The following is a 21832-nucleotide window of genomic DNA, read 5'->3' as shown; positions in this document are numbered from 1 at the left end:
GACATACCCCTTTAATTTTAAGGAGAGATCGGACATATTTCCATAGGGTGTTCAATAGTCCAATAGTAGGGAGGGTATTCGGAAGGTGCGTATAGCCTGCTTCCAAATGTGTCAAAACTGGAAGATTAGAGTTCACAGGGACCTAACTGGGTCAGACTCGTCCACCACCCCCTAATTACCTAACTGTTGAAGCTGAGAGGCTTTAAAATATCTGGCCTGAGGTACCGCCATACCACCCTGGTCCTTCGCCAATTGCAAAGAACGCAGACTGATATGTGCCGGTTTGTTACCCCAATTCAAGTCCCTGAACTGGGCATCTATTCGGTAGAACCATCTGTGCATTATCCAAATTGGAGCATTGTAAAAGATGTAAAGAAGTTGATGGGCCCAACCATCTTGATTAAGTTCACCCTCCCAGTAATTGAAAGTGGCAGTTTTCTCCAGGCAGAGCATTTCAGCCTAAATTTCTGAAGTAGCAGAGACATGTTCCGATCAAGGTATGGAGTATGGTCCGGGGTCACCTGTATGCCTAAGTAACGGAATTCATCAACCACAGCAATATCTTTCACACAGTCAGGCAAGGGTCCCGGCAAAGGATCTAGGGGCATAAGCACCGATTTATTCCAATTAATGCTGAAACCCGACAGCTGACCGAAGTCGGCTATCGGGCTCATCACATTTTGTAGGGACCCAACTGTGTCTCCCAGGTAAATCAAGTGTGTCATCTGCGTAATAGGGATACAACATCCTTCCGCGAACCCCTTTGAAATCCCATAATGTCCTGTGACTCTCTAATATGTACGGCCAGAGGCTCCAGTGCGAGGGCAAACAATGGGCGACAATGGGCACCCCTGACGCGTGCCCCTAGCGAGTCGGAAGGACTTTGACATGTCGCCGTTAATGCGTAGTCTCGCCGATGGGGAATTTTATATAGGCAGCTGAACCCATTTTAAAAAGGAGGGACCCACCCCAAATCTAGTCGGTACTTCCCACAGATGGGGCCATTCCACGCTATCGAACGCTTTGGCTGCATCCAAAGAGGACCGCTTTATTGCCTGAGTTGTCAGTAGGGACCTGCAGATTTAGAAATGGCCCACGTAAGTTTTGGGACGTAGATCTCGTGGGAATGAATCCGGATTGATCCTTGTGTATCACTTTTTGGATACAAACTACTAACCTATTCGCCAGAATCCTGGCCAGCAACTTGACATCGAAATGTGAGAAGCAAAATTGGTCTGTACGAGTCAGGTGACAGAGCGTCCTTCCCGGGTTTCAACAGTACCACTATAAGGGCCTCATTCATAGAGGAAGGGAGAGTCCCATTCTCAAAAGCTTGATTGTAAACTTTTAGGAGGCTCGGGATAAGTTGTGTTGCATAACGCTTGTACACCTCTGACAGTAATCCATCAGCCCCAGGAGCCCGCCCATTTTTTGCATTAGCCAATGCCTCCATTAATTCCTCCTCAGTCAGGGGGTATTAAGCAGGGCAGAGTCTGAAGTGGACAAGCATGGCATGGGGTATCTGGGGTGCAACGGATCAAAAAAATATCGGATTGATCCTCGGATCAGAGTCACGGGTCGGATCATTTTTCGGATCAGCAAAAAAGACTATTCTTGGTACACCCAACGGAGTTTTAGATTCAGTTATTTTCAACACAAAATGTAGCTTATGTGCTTAAATACAGTATATGTAAATCTGACACTGTTTACATGTTAGGTTTTATGCGGCTTTTAAAATTTTACAGGTTTGAAAATTGGAGGTGTTCTGTGACATTAGCAAACATGTAAGGTTTGCTGCGGCTTCCAATATTTAACATGTAAACAGTCTCAGATTTACATATACTGTATTTAAGCACATAAGCTACATTTTGTGTTGACAATAACTGAATCTAAAACTCTGTTGGGTGTAACAAGATGTCCGCTTGCCCCCTAATCACTATCATTACTCTAGTATCACCGTTGTCCCCCCCCCCTCTCCGGTGTTACACAGGGGTCCCCCCTCTCCGGTGTTACACAGGGGTCCTCCCTTCACTCTGCTGGGGTCCCCCTCCACTCTGCTGGTGTCACTGGGGGTCCCCCCCTCTGGTGTCCCCTTGGCAACCAACATCATGGCAGGTTCTCCTGGCAACCAACATCAGGGCAGTTACCCCTGGCAACCAATTAGAATTCCTTTTTGCTAAAGTCCAGTAAAGTAAAGTGAACTGTGATTGGCTACTGATGGCTGAACGAACCATCCAATCAAAACTCACTTTTCTGACAGGGGGCAGGTTAAGGCGGCTTGTGATTGGCCATTGCCCTCCCGTCCGCTGTGGTGAGTTTGTGTGACCAGCTGCTGTCAGATAACACGTATAAGGCTCTGTAATGACAACACCGAGTCCCCGTCCTTCATAGCGGCGCTCACTGTTCCCCCTCAAGCTCCGAGTCCACACGTTCATCCTGATTCCCAGAGCGCCGCCAAGACAGCCAGCCAATCCGGGCAGCCTTCCAATCGGAGACGGCGATCATCACGCGGGCCAATCGGGTGCAGAGACGGGACATCCCATTCAACCAATCACAGCCGATCTGTGATTGGTTGGGTTGGAGCAAGATGTTTTCCCCTTCCTCAAAGTGACTTGTAGAAAAAAGCGCTTGTTCTCAGCTAATTGCAAAGATAAGTCCATAAGCATGGATTGAGCCGCAAGCCACGACCGTTTTGTGTCATCAGAGGGGTCAGCGACATATCTGGCCTCTGAAGAACGTGCCTCCTCCAAAACTGACATCTCCCATTCTTTAGTAGAAGTTTTAATCTGGGAAATCACTCTAATAAACTGTCCCCTCAGGTACACCTTGGCAGTCTCCCAAACCACATCTATAGTAGTGGAATCTATATTATGCCTGGAAAAAAAGTCATAAGGAGTTCCGGTATCGGGTCAGGTTTCGGGATAAGTGTAAGCCAAAAAGGATTACGTTTCCAAAGTATTGCCCCTTGATGCCCCCAAATCGAATATCTATCGACAATGGGGAGTGATCCGAGACCTGTCGGGCATGATATTGTGATGAGTCCAACAATGGTAGGAGAAGGTCGTTCCCCCAAATAAATTCTGGACAATCCCCCCCCACTGAAGCAGATTGACATGAATACATCTTAGTATCCGGGTTACGTATACTCCAAAAAACTGTGAGGCCTAGTTCTAATAACAAGCTGGCAAATGGGGTAGGCCCTCCACGCCTCTGCGCACCATCCCCTGTTCTGGCAGAGAGCCTGTCCTTGGGGATTTCAACAATTCTCTTAAACACTAAAGGCCAAGACCGGTATGCCCAGAAAGCAGGCAATAAAGTCCGCTAATATTTTCAGGAGACTAGCCGAGAAGGGTGGAGGAATGTGCAGCCCTGCCAGAATATGTTTAGTCCCGTTAAGGGAACACAAAATAAAGACATAGCGACCCTCTTGATCAATTTTTACTTCTATTGCAGAAAACTGCACTCTGTGTCTAACAAGAAGGCTCACCCCCCTCGAGTACACCGAGAAAGTGGCGTGGTATTGATGACAAAACTGTCTCACAGCAAATTGAGGTGTAGAAGTCGGGGGAAGGCGAGTCTCCTGCAGACATGACATCCGTGTTCACCCGCTTGATCGTGCGGAGCACCGCCAAGCGTTTGACAGATTGTTCAAACCCTGGACATTTTAGGACATAATTCTGGTTATCTTAGACATTTTTTCACATGAGAAACAAAAACAAGAATAACAGTAATAGACCCAAAGTGCTGTGAGTTATTAAAACAGAGCAGGCCTAGAGCAAAATTTTTCACCATTTCTTCAGAATTTTTTTTTATAAAAGCAGAGCAAAATAAAGTGACGGAGTAGTGGCGGCAGTCCCAATAAAAGACATAACATGGAATAGGCAGGTAGAGCAGTCACGAGAGAGCCAGTGGCTCTAAGCAGCACTTGGGGCGTCAGAGGTGATCCAATGATGGGGTATACAAAAAGGTAAAAACAAAAAGTAACAGGCCAACATGGCCAAACTAGTATGCCACAAGGCACTGTGAGGTATGGACCAGACCATCTTGGGGGCAACAGTGGAAGCACACATAAGCATCTTGACTTCTCAACAGAACAAGTAGCCCTGGTGTTAGAAAGAGGTCCATATATCAACAGCTTCTCCGCCTTGAGTAGAAATAGAGGAGCCATAGTATAGCGAATGTAGCAGTACATTACCCATCAGGAGGGGCACGGTGCCAGTTGCGACACTCCCGGATTGACTGTTCTTCCCGATCCAGCCACTATGCGGCCGCAGAAGGTAAATGAAAAAAGTGAACTGAGCCCAGCGCCTCCACCCTGCGGCAGGATGGGTATAGCATGGCGTATTTCAAATCCAGAGCTCTAAGACGACGTTTAACATCTAGGAATTTTGCACGTTGTTTCTGCAGCTCAGCAGAGAAGTCAGGGAAGAAAGATATCTTGGCATTCTCAACTTTCAATGCTTCTGGCTTGATCCTGGCATTGTGTAGTATAGCATCCCTGTCCTTATAGTGAAGTAACTTGAAAAGAAAAGGTCTTGAAGGAGCCCCAGGTAGTGGAGGCCTAGCAGGGACTCTGTGTGCCCTCTCCACAGAAAACATTGGAGTGAACACCTCCCTGCCAAACGCAGCCACTAGCCAATTCTCAATGTATTCTGCAGGATTCTTCCCCTCTGCTCTCTTAGGCAGCCCAACCAGTCTGATGTTGTTCCTTCTCATTCTATTCTCCAATTCCTCTAATCGAGAGGAGTACTGTGTGAGGAGATGGTTACTGTATGTGAGATCCCTCTGCATGGGCGCCATATCATCCTCTATAGAGCGCACTCTGCAGTGAGGGCTGTTAGGGAAACGTTACACATGTTTATTGCTGCCAATATGTCTGAGTGAGGGTTCACTGTCAGTGTTGGAGCTGGAAGGGGTATGAGGCCTAGTGGAGCCACCTTCAGGAGTACTCGCTGCGCTCCATGGGAACCCCGATCTGCCTGCATCCTCCAGGGGGACCATGTCATCGGCATCAGACGTGCCTCCGGATGGGTCTTCAGGCACTCCAGGCTGAGCAGTGAGGTCCGCGGCCAGCGACATGGAGAAAAGTTTCTCCGGTCCCTCTCGGTGTCTCTCCTTAGCCGTGCGTTGGGCCAGGGCGTTATTTTGGGCCATGCTGTCTGCGGTCCGGGCTGCAGACTGCTTCTTTACGGCGGACATCTGGTGAGTATCGGGCTGCAAGAGGTATTGGGACACTTGGGGGACCTTCCAGCGGGCAGTGAAAGCAGGTAAACCGGGCTGTAGATAAGGAGAAGTTAGCGGAGAGAGCTGAAGGTGCGTATGGCTACATCCGCTGCCTGGCCACGCCCCCCTTTAATGTGACATATAATTGTACAACTCAACTGAAAGTTCTGAAATCATTTATCTTTGTCTCATATTTTTTGCATCACAGAAACCTGACATTCTAACCACTTACTTACTGGGCACGTAAACCCCCACCCCCCCCCCTTTTTGACTGGACCAATTTTCAGCGCTCTCACTCTGTGAATGACAATTGTGCGGTCATACATCACTTTACCCAAATACATTTTTATCATTTTTTCCCCCACAAATAGAGCTTTCTTTTGGTGGTAGTTGATCACCTCTGCGGTTTTTATTTTTTGTTAAAGAAATAACTTTTTTTTATGAACGGTTTTATATCTTGTTATAACATTTTGCAAACAGGTAATTTTTTTCTCCTTCATTGATGTACGCTGATGAGGCTGCACTGATGGGCTACACTGATGGGCGACACTGGTGGGCACTGAGAATTGTCTCTGATAGGTGGCAGTGATGGACACTGGTAGGTGAGACTGATGGGAAACACTGCTAGGTGGCACTGACTGGCACCACTGGTGGGCATTGATGGGTGGCCCTTTATTGCACTGGTGGGCACTGGCAGGCAGTACTGGTGGGCACTAATGGGTCAGCTGTTGCTGTAAGGCATCTACTGTTGAGGTATGGGTCTATTGATGCTGGCTGCCGGTTGATTTGTTGCTGTTGCCTCTATTGGAGGTCTATTGTTGCTGGGTGGGTATTTTGTTGTGGGTGATCCATTGTTGCTGGGGAAGTGGGGGTCTATTAATAAAAGTGAATTATTGCGCATAATCTATAATGTGCCCAAAAAAAAAGCATAAATAATGGATGGTTAAGAAATAATCCAAAGTGCAATGAATAGGTAACCAAGGTTAAATCATATACAAATATATTAATAGTCCATGTGTGATGTGACAGTGAATACTGCTAAAGTGAGGAACTGAATGTCCACAAATCCCAGAGAGGAAAGATGGCTGTATCAAAAACGTCTGTCTGGTCTCCCAGAACTCTCACCTCACTAAAGAATAAAGCCAGCAGTACGAATAACCTTAGATGCTTTTAACATTCCACACAGACCTCCACTGGTGCCTCTCCGTCCAAAAAGCAAAAGCCTTATCTAGTCTCCTCACTCAGTACCTGTATAATCTCCATCCAGGGGAACAAGAGGAAGAAAGAGGGCCTCTAATCGTGTAGTATTTAAAACAAAAGGGAACGTTTATTGCGGTGTGTATGACCTTACATGAAGATAAACGAGTGCATATAAAATAAACAGTGGCGTCCTCTGCGCCGTCTCGCGTCACTCCAGGTGTACGTCTTCCCACAGTCAATCCCTACGTGTTACGACATGGTCACGTGTCTTCATCTGGGGAACCTGATTGGTCGTGTCGCCTGTATTTTTATATGTGTACAGACTGGAAGTCTGCTGACCACCATTTTTTGAAGTCCATCGTTGAAACGATGCCGCGGCCATAGCTTTGGTTATCTACTATATTTCTTCTACTAGGTGGAAATCGAGTATGTTGGTGCTAATAGCTCGTGAATATTAAACGGTAGTTAACTGAGACCAATACCTAGATAGATAAATATACGATGGGACCAATTGTTTGAAAAAACGAGTGAAATTATGTTATAGAGGAAAAGATAAATGTATAAAACCCCATGTCGGAACTGTCTCACGAGTTCCAAAGACTAGGATGGTCCACTCCAATAAAATAGATGGACCATATAGAGAGTGTGACCATATATAACTCAGAAGACCGAGTAAATGCATTTCCATAATGAATGCACCCCTTTCCGAGACAAAGGGGGGGGATTAACTACAATAGCACCATATGAATATTATAAAACAAAACACCCATAAATTCATCTTCCATGCATATCAAAAAATGATCTATAGATAAATATAGAGTGAATAAATTCAAATTAATATTAAAATGGTGTTGAAATATTAATATTTAAAATAATTAAAAAAATCAGTGTGGTGATCGCAAACCTAGTCTGACGTGTGTATATATATATCGTAGCCTGAACATTACAACCTCCCTAAACTGGGAGTAACTCGTATATGTGACCCTCAATAAAAATAGTCCAAACTTCTAAAAATATCGGACAGATAATCCAATTGAAATCAAGTTTCTCAGGAAACAATTTAAGTCAAATTCGACATTCATACCTCCTGGCACAAGGGTCCTCATCGTATGTATCCATTTTGAGTAATAGTTCTAACCTTGTGACTACCTCTCCATGATTTGATGTACTTTTTAAATCCCTCAAAATTGTAGTTGGGTGGGATCCCTGTTGTGCACAAGGTCAAAGTGCCTAGAAACATTGTGTTTCGGATAACCCTTAATATTCTGGACATGCTCTTTTATCCTGACTTTCAAAGCCCTTTTAGTCCTTCCTACATATTGTAGGTTGCAACTACACTGAAGTATGTAAACAACCCCCTCTGTGTGACAGCCTATAAATTCCTTAATCTCCTAGGACTCTCCTGTATTTGTAGCCACAAACTCTTTGTTCTTTTTTTTTTTTCTGAAATTTGTTTATACATTTATCTTTTCCTCTAACATCGTTTCACTAGTTTCTTCAAACAATTGGTCCCATCGTTTATTTATCTAGGTATTGGCCTTGGTTAACTACTGTTTAATATTCACGAGCTATTAGCACCAAAATACTCAAAGAAATATAGTAGATAACCAAAGCTATGGCCGCGGCATCGTTTCAACAATGGACTTCAACAAAATGGTGGTCAGCAGACTTCCGGTCTGTACAAATTTAAAAATACAGGAGACACGACCAATCAGGTTCCCCAGATGAAAACACGTGACCGTGTCGTAACGCTTAGGGATTGGCTGTGGGCAGACATACACCTGGAGTGACGTGAGACGGCGCAGAGGACGCCACTGTTCATTTTATATGCACTCGTTTATCTTTTTTATGTAAGGGCATACACACCGCAATAAACGTTCCCTTTTGTTTTAAATACTACACCAATGGAGGCCCTCTTTCTTCCTGAGTGAGGAGACTAGATAAGGCTTTGGTTTTTTGGACGGAGAGGCACCAGTGGAGGTCTGTGTGGAATGTTAGACATCTAACGCTATTCGTACTGCTGACTTCATTCGTTAGTGAGGTGAGAGTTCTGGGAGACCAGACAGAAGTTTTTTGATACAGCCATCTTTCCCCTCTGGGATTTGTGGACATTCAGTTTAGCAGTATTCACTGTCGCATCACACATGGACTATTTATATATTTGTATATGATTTAACCTTGGTTACCTATTCATTTGCACTTTGGATTATTCACCATCCATTATTTATGGTTTTTTTTGGGCACCATATTAGTGTGTTTTTATAGATTATGCGCAAGAATTCACCTTATTGATTTATTTATTGCTGTGTATTGTAAACGCTGCTAGTTTATGCTGCATTTTCAACACTGTTTATCTTGGAAGATTTTATTTATTGTGTAGTAGCGCGAAAGACATTCACTAGTGGGGGTCTATTGTTGCTGGCTGCAAGGCGATCTATTTTACTGTTTTTTTTCTTAATATAGTTTACACATTTTATACAAATTACTAGTATAACCTCAAATGTTGCTTGGTTCTGTATTTTCTAAAAGGGGCAGTACTGGGAGGTGGGTATAGGATGGAACCAAGGAACGGTGCTTGGAAATGGATAGGGGGGGGGGGGTTACTCTGAAAGGGGGGTCCTGTACTTATTCTCTGAGGAGAAAAAAAATACCTGGTCTGAGGTATAGGTGTATGTTCAATTTCAATTTTGCTAAAATATATTCCATCTATTTAGAAACGGTTACAGAGCAAGTTCTTCGTCTTAAGCCCTGGGCCATTGAAGGGACTCGGCTCTCCTGCACCCACACCAACCTGTCGGAGGCAGTCGGCACGTTTCGGCACTGCCAGCAAAAGCATCCTGGCTAATAAATCGGCACTAAAACCATTTTCTCTCTCAGTGACTAAAATGAATGTTAGGTAAGTAAAGCAACCTTTATGTGGTCATTTTCTTATCAACCTAATATGCAGTACATACAGTATTTATTTCTTTAGCTGTAAATACAAGGTCATTCCATGCATATGCTGCATAACAGGTTTTCTCTTGGCCTGCTTTAAAATTATTCCTGGCTCAAAAAAGATACTAATTGGAGCTCACAAATTCACAACTCTCCCCACCCACTCTTTTTAATCAGACACCTATAATTCTAGTTTAGTGAAAACTTGGCTTGGAGTGATGGTTAGGGAGCCCTTCTTTTTTTTTTCTTGGCAGACTTGAAAGCTTGCACACACAAATTCAGTTGCCAACGGAAACCAGGTAGTGGGTACTCGCAGGACTTAAGGAGTTCTAAAGGCAGAAGTTTTCAATCTTAATGCATTGTATGCATTAAGATAAACGTTCTGTGTGTAGCAGCACCCCCTAAATACCTACCGGAGCCTCTTCTCTCTCTCCAGCAATGTCCATGATCTCCTCAGCCATCCAGGACACACCTCCTGATTGGCTGAGGCAGAGCAGCGGCACCATTGGCTCTCGTGGCTGTCAAAGTCAGTTAGCCAATCAGGGGAGATGGGTGGGGACAGGTCAGGGCCCAGTGTCTGAATGGATACACGGAGCTCTGACTCGGCTTGGGTGCCCCCTGTAGCAAGCTGCTGGCTGACAGGCACTCAAAGCAGGGAGGGGCAAGGAACAGCAATGGGGCACGTGAGAAGAGGAGGATCCGGGCTGCTCTGTGCAAAACCAACTGCACAGAGGAGATAGGTATACCATGTTTGTTTTAAAAAATAAATTAAAATAAACAAGCCTATACAATACAGGTGGAATAAAGCATAAAAAAAAGGTCCTGTTCCCTTAAGAGATGTTATACAGCACAGTGCTTGTGCTGTGTAATTTGGTCCACTTTAAGACCTAAAAAACCTGGTTAATCCTGTCTGGCTATATACCCTCCCCCTTGTAAACTGACCACAGTGTATCATGGCTGCTAAGCCCTAATACTGTGGTCATTTTTCTTGCCTCCGTCATCCGCAACCCTGCTCTGTCTCTGTCCTCTCCTCTGTCCTCTCCCCTCTTCCCCTGCTTGTCTGCTCGTGTCAAAGCCTGCCCCCTCCGTTCCTGCTTCTCCCATAATTACTATAAAATAATCCCACCCCCTCTGTAATATAATATTGTGTGCCCCTGTGTTATATAAAAAATATCCTTATCTGTTCCTATATTAGAGTGGCTCCCGGCACTTACGTGACTCATTGGCGCTCTCTCTCCTCTCTCCTCCTCTGCTGACATCAACGTGAGTGCTCGACAGCGCCCACTGGAGCTGTCTGCCCAGGAGAGAGCCGAGGAGTGACGTGATCACCAGCCACTGTAATATAGGTACAGATTGACATATTTTTTATATAACACGGGCACATGGACGTAGATTATGTTAGAGGGGATGGGAGGATTTTATAAAGTGGCTTAACCACTTTAATGTAAATCCAGGTCCCATCTGAGAGATATAATTTTGGATAGCCACCATGCCTCTTCTAAAAGCAGCCTACTCTCTTTGCTCATTCCTTTATACATGTTTCGATTTCTACTTTTAATTAAAACACTAACTAAAGCATTTTCAAGTTAGACTTTTTTATCCCCTACACGGTCCAATTCTCTTTTGAATGACTGAATCAGAGTAACCCCTTTGAGCTAGTCAGACGGTAATGCTGTTAAATTTGTGAAAGGCACTGACAGGAACAGTTCCTCCAAGCTTGTGTAAAGTCTCAAACCGGGATCTCATGGATGTGGGATGGGTGGCAACTATTAGAATAAAGAGTTGTGTTTCCCGAGTATTGCTTGCTATAGGTGCAGGTGTGAATAGCAGCTGTATTTTCATCACCCCTCAAAGTGATGTCCAGGAAAACAATGCTCAGGGAATCAAAAGATGCAGTAGACTGAAGATTACAATGATTGTTCTTGACAAAATCCTGAAAGAAGTTGTAAAGTTTTTCACCTTAATGCATTCTATGCATTAAGGTGAAAAACCTACTGTGCTGAACCCAATCGTTCCAGCTACAACCACAAGTCCAGTAGCTACAGCCACTGTCTCGGGTCCTCATTGGAAAGATTGATATCAGTGACATGGTGGGCTGGGCCGAGTCCTGCTGTCTGTGTCAATGGAAAGTGGCTCTCTGAGGGGGCACTCGATGAGGAGCCAGGAGCGCTGCCTGGGGACCCCAGAAAAGGAGAATCGGGGTTGCTCTGTGCAAAACCCTTGCACAGAGAAGGTAAGTATAACATAAAATAACATGTTTGTTGGTTAAAAAACAAAAAGAACCTTTACAATCACTTTTAAGTAAAGTGTCATCCCACACCATTAGCAGATCATCTATATAGCGCCCATACCAGCTATGTTTTTAGCATACCCATCTGTTAGGAGAAAGGAGACAAGGCTCCTCCCACCAGCCGTATATAGATTTGCTATGGAGAGTGAAAGTTGGGCCCCAATCTATGCCTCGCAGCGATGGATGTAAAAACAGTCGTCAAAAAGAAAATGATCAAGAGGACAGAAGAAACTCAACACTCATCATTAGTTGGCTGATTTATTATTTCAATTACTCAGATAAAACGTAACTCAAAGTGTGGTATATAATTTATGTCAAGTTTAAAAAAAAAAAGAATTTTTTTTCCTGAATGGATATAATTAACCAGCTATACTATTGGGGAACAAAATAACAAAGCCACTCCTGAGAAAACCAAGAGATACACTATATTGTGAAAAGTATTGGGACGTCTGCCTTTACACACACACATAAACTTTAATGGCATCCTTGTCTTTGTCCGTAGGGTTCAATATTGAGTTGGCCCACCCTTTGCAGTTATAACAGCTTCAGCTCTTCTGGGAAAGCCGTCCACAAAGTTTAGTAATGTGTTTATGGGAATGTTTGACCATTCTTCCAGAAGTGCATTTGAGAGGTTAGGCATTAATGTTTGATGGAAAGGCCTGTCTCGCAGTCTTCGCTCTAATTCATCCCAAAGGTTTTCTATCGGGTTGAGGTCAGGACTCTGTGCAGGCATAGAATGCATTAAGATAAACTAAACTTCTGCCTGTAGAATCACTTTAAATCACTTCCTTCTCCTGCCCAGGACTACATGTCCCATGAGGCATTACTCCTCACACATTCACAAGCTCTCAGGCACTTGCTGACCTGTATGGACAGTGTTCTGCGCTGTATGTGTGCTTCACTGTATTTCCTGATATATATAAACATATAATGCATTCTGTATGCAGGCCAACTTCTTGGCTGACCAACTAACCAATTATGAAAATAGTTGACTGCTTTTTGATTGATTCATCCAATTTAATCAGAGGCTCACTGTACTATTCTTTTATATTACGGAGTTGTACAATTTTGTCCTTGAGCTGATTATGAATAAATGAAGAATTGGCTAATACACACACATATATATGTATATATGTATGTATATGTGTGTGTGTGTTTTTGTGTGTGTGTGTATGTATATGTATATGTATATGTATGTATATATATATGTATGTATATATATATATATATATATATATATATATATATATATATATATATATTGTGTATACACACACAGGTTAAAGTACTAATAAAATAAAAAGCACATGCAGCCATTTATTAGGTATGCATGTTGAAACAAATGGAAGAATTACATTTTTGTATAACCTAAAGAAGTTATTTAATTTCTCTCAGGTTTTCAGAAACCACAAAGGATAATGAACACAAGCGCTCTTTGATAAAGACACCTGCTAGAAAGTCCTCCTGCTTTGAAACACCAGAGAAGAAAGCAAGAATAAGCTTCCCACTGCAAGCAATTGAATTGGTGGCAGATGCAAATAAAAGTTTGCTACTGTGTGAGAGTGATATAAAGTGTGAATTTAGCAAAATCACACCACACCAAAATCAGTCTGATGACAATAACGTGAATCAGCCAGGTATGTATATCAAGGTAGATCCTGCATAGTTTGAACCTAGAATGGTTTTCTGTTCTGTATAAAATGGTAATTCCTGAATCTATATAATTGTGGTAAATTTTCAGAAGCAAATTTAAATGGACCTTTGAGGACAATTGTCTTTTTTTGTTTTTTAATAGTTTAAGTGATTGTAAAGTCTTAAAGAAAAAAATAAAAATAGACCTGTTATACTTGCCTCCTCTGTGCAGTTGGTTTTGCACAGAACAGCCTAGATCCTCCTCTTCTCTGGTCCCTCCCTCCTGTCAAGTGCCCCCACAGCAAACCGCTTGCTATGGGGGCACCCAAGCTGAATCACAGCTTTGTGTGTCCATTCAGACACGGAGTCCTAGCCCAGTTCCGCCCCCTCTCTCCCCTGATTGGCTAACTGACTTTGACAGCCACGGGAGCCAATGGTGCCACTGCTGTGTCTCAGCCAGGGGAGGAGAGTCCCGGAGCGTTAAGACACCTGTGGACATCGCTGGAGAGAGATGGGGCTCAGGTAAGTAATTGGGGAGATGAAAAACCTTCTGCCTTTACAACTCTTTCAGAATCTGGTGTCATCACTGTTTTCCTTATTTTCGGTACTTGGTAAGCCTCTGACACAGAACAGCCAGCATGGGCAATTGGAATTTAGACTTTATTGGCTGTATGTTTTTTTTGTTCAGGCCACGGACACAGCAGCTAGTAAAGCCAACATTGGGATCCTGGGGCCTGCACCTTAGAAACGGTCATGACAGTTCTCAGTGCTCTCTCTTACAGGTTCTCCTTTAAGGGGCTTCCGTAGTACTTTTTATATAAATTAATTTTACAGAAATGCACTGAAAAGTGTACAAGAAGGTCCTGAGATCATATCACAGAGGTCTGCAATATACCATATCTTTCTAATGTCTCTCTAAATGATGCAAAATGTGAATCGATGAGTATCCTGCTCCCTAGGAAGTCTATTTGTTAAGATGCAAGGCATATATCGGTTTAAATGGGTTCCGTCCTTTTTGAAATATCTGGGGGGTTAAATTGTCCCTGTATCCTGCCTCACTATATGAGAACTTTTGCCCATTATTATCAAAAATGCAATCACATTTTCAACTATGGCAAACCCCCACTCTTGCGTGGTTTGGGAGGTGTGATGCATTTAACCTCTTAAGGACCTTGCCTGTTTTTCAGACTTGGTGCTTACAAGATTAAAACAGTTTTGCTAGAAAATTACTTAAAACCCCCAAACATTATAGATATAGATATATAGATAAAATATATATATATATATATATATATATATATATATATATATATATATATATATATATATATATATATATATATATATATATATACCCTAGAAAATAAAATTGCATTACTTTTTGTCATACCGTATTTGCGCAGCAGTCTTACAAGCCCACTTTTTTTGTAAAAAAATTCAGACAACAGTAAAGTTAGCCCAATTTTTTTTTTATATTTTGAAAGATAACGTTACGCCGAGTAAAATGATACCCAATATGTCGCGTGGAAACGAGCACATTCATCACGCTGTAACAGACAGAAAATCGCGAATCGTCTTTTACTAACAGGAAATCGGCTAAAGCAGCCCAAAGGGTGGCGTCATCCGCATGGAACTTCCCATTTATAGTGCTGTTGTACGTCACAGCGCTTTGCTAGAGCAAAAAAAAACGTTTTTTCTACATGCCGAAAAATTATCGTGTGCATTAGATTTGGATTGGATGTAGCCATCTTATCTCCTGCATTCCCTGTCAGACATATTTGTGAGTGGGAGAGCTGCAGCTGACAATTTTTTTTCTTGTGTGCAGAGAGTTCACTCCTAATTTACCAGGACATGCTCCTTTTTTACTATTTAACCCTTTCATTTCAACCTGTATAATCACTACAGTTTCATCGTTTGTTCAATGAAGTGAAAAAATGGACTACAGCGCTACTAATAAATATTACAAAGAAAAAAAAACGCAAAAAAAATAATAAAAGCTGCAATCTAAGTGGTGAAACCAAACCAATAGTGAAAAATTATGTGAAAATATAGATGCGCTTAAATTAACTTAATGTATGGTACTCAGTACAGATATTGCAAATTCAGTGAATCAAATCCCAAACACAATATGAATTGTGATAAAAAGTCCTGATGAATAAATCCACAATGCCTCCCCTCTGATAAGTGGCGCTCCCAGCACTCCAGCTGTAAAGATCAGATGTGCAGGCACTCAGGAACGATCATGTGCAAAAAAGAAAACCTCATTGCGCAATACTATTAGATAAAATGGAATAAGGACAGACTACATCTGTAGTGTGTGCACTCACGAAACCCAGCTCTGTCTCAGACATGTACGCCACTCAGTTAGCAGGTCTCCTCACTCGGATCCGACAGCCTCGGATCCGACAGCCTCGGCATCCGATGGTCCCATCACTGTAGACTCCTCCCCTACGCGTTGCGTCACGTGACTTACTCATGGGTTACTACGTGACAGAAGATAGCTGAGCTTTAAATAGCCATCTGAGTGTCAGCATTTGCGGAAATGAGCACACGAAGGGAATAGCAAACCTCATTGCTGGCAAAAACTTGCATGTAGCAGGCTGAGTGTAAACACACTACAGATATAACATTTACATTAAAAGTTTAATACAAAATTAAAATTTTCATTTTGTATTAAACTTTTAATGTAAAACGATCATGGTTAAATACTGCAGTGCAGTTCCATATAGGAAACTTGTTGGCAATTGCCAGTTATAGAACTACGCCTATGCCAGATTGGAATTTGATATTACTCAAGTTACTCACTTTTTCGTTCACATGTTCACCTAGTTGAGGGCTTAATTGGGAGTAACTAAAAACTAAATGTAGAGGGCTTTTTTCTCTCATTTTTACTGAATTAGGCCCTAAGTGTCTGTGTTTGTTATGCCTTGAGTCCAGGGGCCAATCAACCCCTCCAATTCAACATGAGGGTCCTGGGCTTGATGCTAGCCTTTTGTGAAGCAATACTTTTTGCCCGGTTTCATGCCAAACTGCTGCAACTTAACACTCTCTTGCTGCATAGGCCAAGAAAGTGCTGTCTCTGGACCATATCATACACCTGTACCCCAAAACCCCTACCATCAATGAAGAGCGCTCTGCGAATGGAGAAGGCAAACTTTTCATTCATCCTAAAGTCCTCCACTTATAGTTCGTCTTTAATTGGTGGAAGTCTTGTTTGATGTGTTACCCACCACTTTATTGCATTGTATTGGAAACATATCTGTACATTCTTAAATCCTGTTAATGTAGGTAAATAGGATTTTTGTCTTGCCTGTAAAATCATTTTCTTGGAGTACATTGCAGACACAGGTCCCACCGCTCTGTTTCCCATTATCCACCCTTTCTATTGCTTTATTACAAGATTGGGAGTGGAGGGATTGTGCAAGGCTGTCCTAACTGCTTTGCTTTTTCAGAGTCCAATTCTCCTGACAGGGGAAGCATAATGTGTTCATTCTGGAATACTATCCTCTGCCTTGCAATGTACACCAAGTAAAGGATTTTACAGGTAAGACCACAGTCCTATTTTTCTGGACTTGCAGGTTCTTTAAAAAAGATTAACATACATATGAAAATGTGCAATTACTGATTGTTTTTCCCCTGACATACACTTATTTATAATATTGTTTTGTCTTTTGTAGTTACTACTCCTTTCAAATTTACTGCGCAACCCACAACTCCAAGCACCAATAAAAAGCAAAAGTTTGATATCCAGGCAAGTTTGGCACGGCCACTTGGTTATCAGCCCCACAAAGGTGAGCATGGGTTAAATATTCTAAATTCTTTAATAGTAAACCCAATCTGTAGGTTAATTTAACTGTTTGCTTCCTCAAAATAACCAGTAAAGCAATCGGTACCCTGTTCAATTCTTTTTATTGTTTTAAGTGCAAAAGAAGGTCCCTGGATATTACCTTTTGGAAAGGTTTGGTAAATACCATGATGCCTTATTATAAGTCCACTTACAAAGCCAGGGGTTGTGGAAAGAAATTCGATAAGGTGTGGCATGCCTGGTACAATTCTGATAGCACGGTGGGATAGGTGGAATAATCTTGGTGTCAAAGCCTACCGAGGAGCAGCCAATGCCTCCTGGAGCAGGACATTTTCCAGTGGCTGGTGGTGATGTATGTAGCGACTGTCTGGAAATTTTGAGTTTGGGTTCCAGCTTTTGATTACCATGCCCAAGGTGATGAGGAAACAGGCAGGATCATCTGGTGAGAAACTCTGCGAAACCAAGCTGTGACTGGGAGAAAAGGGGGGGAGGAGGAGGAGAGGGTCGTTTTTGATAAGTTAGATGACTGTTGGGACTAGAATGTTTTACTTTGTTGGGCCCTGTGAGGCTGCAGTGTCGGGTGAGTGTCACATTGGCAACCCGGATGTTTTATTTTATTGCAATATAACTTAATAAAAAAAAAAGTGCAAATAAAGGTGAACAGGTATGTTCAAGCAAGGGCCAAAACACCCTTACCAAACATCTACACAATTGCAGAGGAAAAACTGCACATGTGACAGTTAAATATACAGGGAGTGCAGAATTATTAGGCAAATTAGTATTTTGACCACATCATGCTCTTTATGCATGTTGTCTTACTCCAAGCTGTATAGGCTCGAAAGCCTACTACCAATTAGCATATTAGGTAATGTACATCTCTGTAATGAGAAGGTGTGTGGTCTAATGACATCAACACCCTATATCAGGTGTGCATAATTATTAGTCAACTTCCTTTCCTTTGGCAAAATGGGTCAAAAGAAGGACATGACAGGCTCAGAAAAGTCAAAAATAGTGAGATATCTTGCAGAGGGATGCAGCACTCTTAAAATTGCAAAGCTTCTGAAGCGTGATCATCGAACAATCAAGCGTTTCATTCAAAATAGTCAACAGGGTCGCAAGAAGCGTGTGGAAAAACCAAGGCGCAAAATAACTGCCCATGAACTGAGAAAAGTCAAGCGTGCAGCTGCCAAGATGCCACTTGCTACCAGTTTGGCCATATTTCAGAGCTGCAACATCACTGGAGTGCCCAAAAGCACAAGGTGTGCAATACTCAGAGACATGGCCAAGGTAAGAAAGGCTGAAAGACGACCACCACTGAACAAGACACACAAGCTGAAACGTCAAGACTGGGCCAAGAAATATCTCAAGAATGATTTTTCTAAGGTTTTATGGACTGCTGAAATGAGAGTGAGTCTTGATCGGCCAGATGGATGGGCCCGTGGCTGGATTGGTAAAGGGCAGAGAGCTCCAGTCCGACTCAGACGCCAGCAAGGTGGTGGTGGAGTACTGGTTTGGGCTGGTATCATCAAAGATGAGCTTGTGGGGCCTTTTCGGATTGAGGATGGAGTCAAGCTCAACTCCCAGTCCTACTGCCAGTTTCTGGAAGACACCTTCTTCAAGCAGTGGTACAGGAAGAAGTCTGCATCCTTCAAGAAAAACATGATTTTCATGCAGGACAATGCTCCATCACACGCGTCCAAGTACTCCACAGCGTGGCTGGCAAGAAAGGGTATAAAAGAAGAAAAACAAATGACATGGCCTCCTTGTTCACCTGATCTGAACCCCATTGAGAACCTGTGGTCCATCATCAAATGTGAGATTTACAAGGAGGGAAAACAGTACACCTCTCTGAACAGTGTCTGGGAGGCTGTGGTTGCTGCTGCACGCAATGTTGATGGTGAACAGATCAAAACACTGACAGAATCCATGGATGGCAGGCTTTTGAGTGTCCTTGCAAAGAAAGGTGGCTATATTGGTCACTGATTTGTTTTTGTTTTGTTTTTGAATGTCAGAAATGTATATTTGTGAATGTTGAGGTGTTATATTGGTTTCACTGGTAAAAATAAATTGAAATGGGTATATATTTATTTTTTTGTTAAGTTGCCTAATAATTATGCACAATAATAGTCACCTGCACACACAGATATCCCCCTAAAATAGCTAAAACTAAAAACAAACTAAAAACTACTTCCAAAAATATTCAGCTTTGATATTAATGAGTTTTTTGGGTTCATTGAGAACATGGTTGTTCAATAATAAAATTAATCCTCAAAAATACAACTTGCCTAATAATTCTGCACTCCCTGTAGACACAAGCAATTGAAAGCCTACACAGGAGTTAAGGATACATCGGTGTTAATTTTGCCAGCAAATTTCGATTTCGTCTTAGGCCTAAGATTGCACTTTAGTCTTCAAGTGTTTTTGTCGTATTTAGTTGACTAAATCTCCAGTACATTTTAGTAGACAAACTCATTTTAGTTGTCTAAAATCTATTGGGCGTAGTTAAATTGTAATGCATTATCTAAGCATTTCTCTACACTTTCCAAACTCATTATATACTACTGCTGGAGTAAAAAAAATCCAATAGGTTATTTAAGGTACAGTAAAACCTTGGTTTGCGAGCATAATTTGATCCGGAAACATGCTTGTAATCCAAAGCACTTGTATATCAAAGCATTTTTTTTACAGGGTATAAAAGAGAAGAGAGGCACCTCTAAGTGTAGCAATAAGTTGCTAAATGTTGTACCTTCATTAAATGTAACCATATTGCTACACTTAGAGGCTCCTCTTCTTCTTTTTTTTTTTTTTTTTTTTTTTTATACTCGGTTTTGACATGACGCTACTCTTATATCAAGACATCGCTTGTATATCAAGGCAAAATGTATTAAAACATATTTTGCTTGTCTTGCAAAATGCTCTCAAACCAAGTTTTTACTGTATTAAGGTTTAAAATGCACTACAGACACAGATTTACTCATTGTATAACAGCTTTAAAGCGGAGCTCCACCCTAAAGTGGAACTCGCACTGATCGGAACCCTCCCCTCTGGTGTCAATTTGACACCTTTCAGGGGGAGGGGGGGGGGGGTGCAGATACCTGTCTAAAGACAGGTATTTGTAGCTGCTGGCTTTTAATATTTTTCGTGGCACATCCGCTTTAACCACTTAAGGACCGCCTAACGCGGATATACGTCGGCAGTATGGCACGGCTGGGCACAGGCACGTACAGGTATGTCGCCTTTAAGAGCCCAGCCGCGGGTCGTGCACGCACACGCGACCTGGTCCGAAGCTCCGCGACCGGAGCTGAAGAACGGGGAGAGGGGTGTGTAGCCTGTGCATTTTTCCTATGAATTTAATTGACAATTAAAACTCTTGTTGAATTATTAATTCTTCTTATTGCAAATGGCACAACCCAGAAGTATTAGGTATACCTGGAGAATAAAACACTACTTTGTCTCGATTAATTTTAAACACTTGCTGACCTCCTTCTGCAGATACACTGCGGCAAGGTGGCTTCTTTGCGCAAACCCATGTACCTGTACATCGGTCCGTGCATGAGTGTGGGGGCGTGCGGACTCTATGTCCCCCGGTCACCCGCGATAGAGAGGCAGAATGGGGATCTGCCTATGGAAACAAGGCGGATCCCTGTTCTGACAGGGGACAACACTGAGATGGTCTGTTCCTAGTAATCAAAAACGGCGATCTTTGTGTTGTCCCAGTAAGCCCATCCCCCACGCAGTTAGAACACAGCGGCAGATTCGCCACAATCCCTTTTATGGGTGGCGGGAGAGGTGTTGAAAGAATCTTTAATAAAGAAAAAGCAATAGTGAGTGTCTTCAAGTCTTCCATTCCATTGCATCACTGAAGATATTGGAGCATTGTGGCCTTCGTCTTTTAAATGACTTCCCCACACGCTGGTCAAGTATTACTACAAGTACATTCAACATGATCGAAAGACTCCTCAAGCTGAAAAGGTCAGTCTGCCTAATCGCACAGCTTGCTTCCTAGTTCAATGGAAAAGGCTCACATCATTGCATGACCTCCTGCTGCCTTTTGCAGCGCGTAACATACTAAAACCCTCCAGTGACGCCATGTCCCTGCCCTCTTTAACCCTCAGCCACCTTGAGGACTTTAAACCGAACACTAGCTAACAAGACCATCATTCTCGGATCCAAGTAACTCATGAAATGTTTCAGCCATTGCTTGCCACAGCTGCTTGTTTTTTTGTAAGTTCTGCGCTCTGTTGATGTGGCAGGTGAGAATATTCAGGAATTACTTAAGAAGGCAGAGAAGTATGCCTGTGTTGTAAGAAAATCCACATGGCCTTACAAGATGAGGATCTGTCTGACTCTGAAGATGATGTGTAAGAAGATGAGAATGTTGAAAAATCACAGGAAGTGGAAAAAGCGGCATCCATCAAAGCAGCCAGTCTTTTGGTTTCTTTCAAAATTCCGCAGAAGACCCAGTAGAGCATCTGCCCAAACAGGCAGCATAGAGCAGCAGATCAGTCTGACTGGTAATTGGTGCGCACAATCAATTTTACTATGGCCTTTTCCATGGCCTCAGTTGGCTGTTGTTGCTTGGAGTCAATTTTGTGTTTTTGAAACACTTAATAGAGCAGTGCAAATAGTTTACTGTGGTGGTGCACTGACATGAGTTGGCCTGTTTTTGGAGGTTTTATGCATCTGTGAGGTTGAACCTGGGGGGGGGGGGGGATGGATTTTTTTGGGGGGGATTTTACTTTCTTGCC

At 42.7% G+C, this 21832-nt stretch overlaps 1 protein-coding gene across 1 annotated transcript in view; it reads left to right on the top strand.

The window, feature by feature from the left end:
* The window catches only part of NUSAP1 (nucleolar and spindle associated protein 1), a 132525-nt gene that overhangs the window by 87717 nt on the left and 22976 nt on the right, over positions 1–21832 (top strand). Inside the window, exons 7-9 of the mRNA XM_040332709.1 lie at positions 9138–9319; positions 13043–13284; positions 16957–17070. Coding sequence (XP_040188643.1) covers positions 9138–9319; positions 13043–13284; positions 16957–17070 — 538 coding nt within the window. The remainder of the gene's footprint in view (positions 1–9137; positions 9320–13042; positions 13285–16956; positions 17071–21832) is intronic.

The sequence above is a fragment of the Rana temporaria genome, chromosome 13 (assembly GCF_905171775.1).
Source record: "Rana temporaria chromosome 13, aRanTem1.1, whole genome shotgun sequence".
NCBI classification, from domain to species: Eukaryota; Metazoa; Chordata; class Amphibia; order Anura; family Ranidae; genus Rana; species Rana temporaria.
This window is presented reverse-complemented; position numbering and strand designations above follow the sequence as displayed.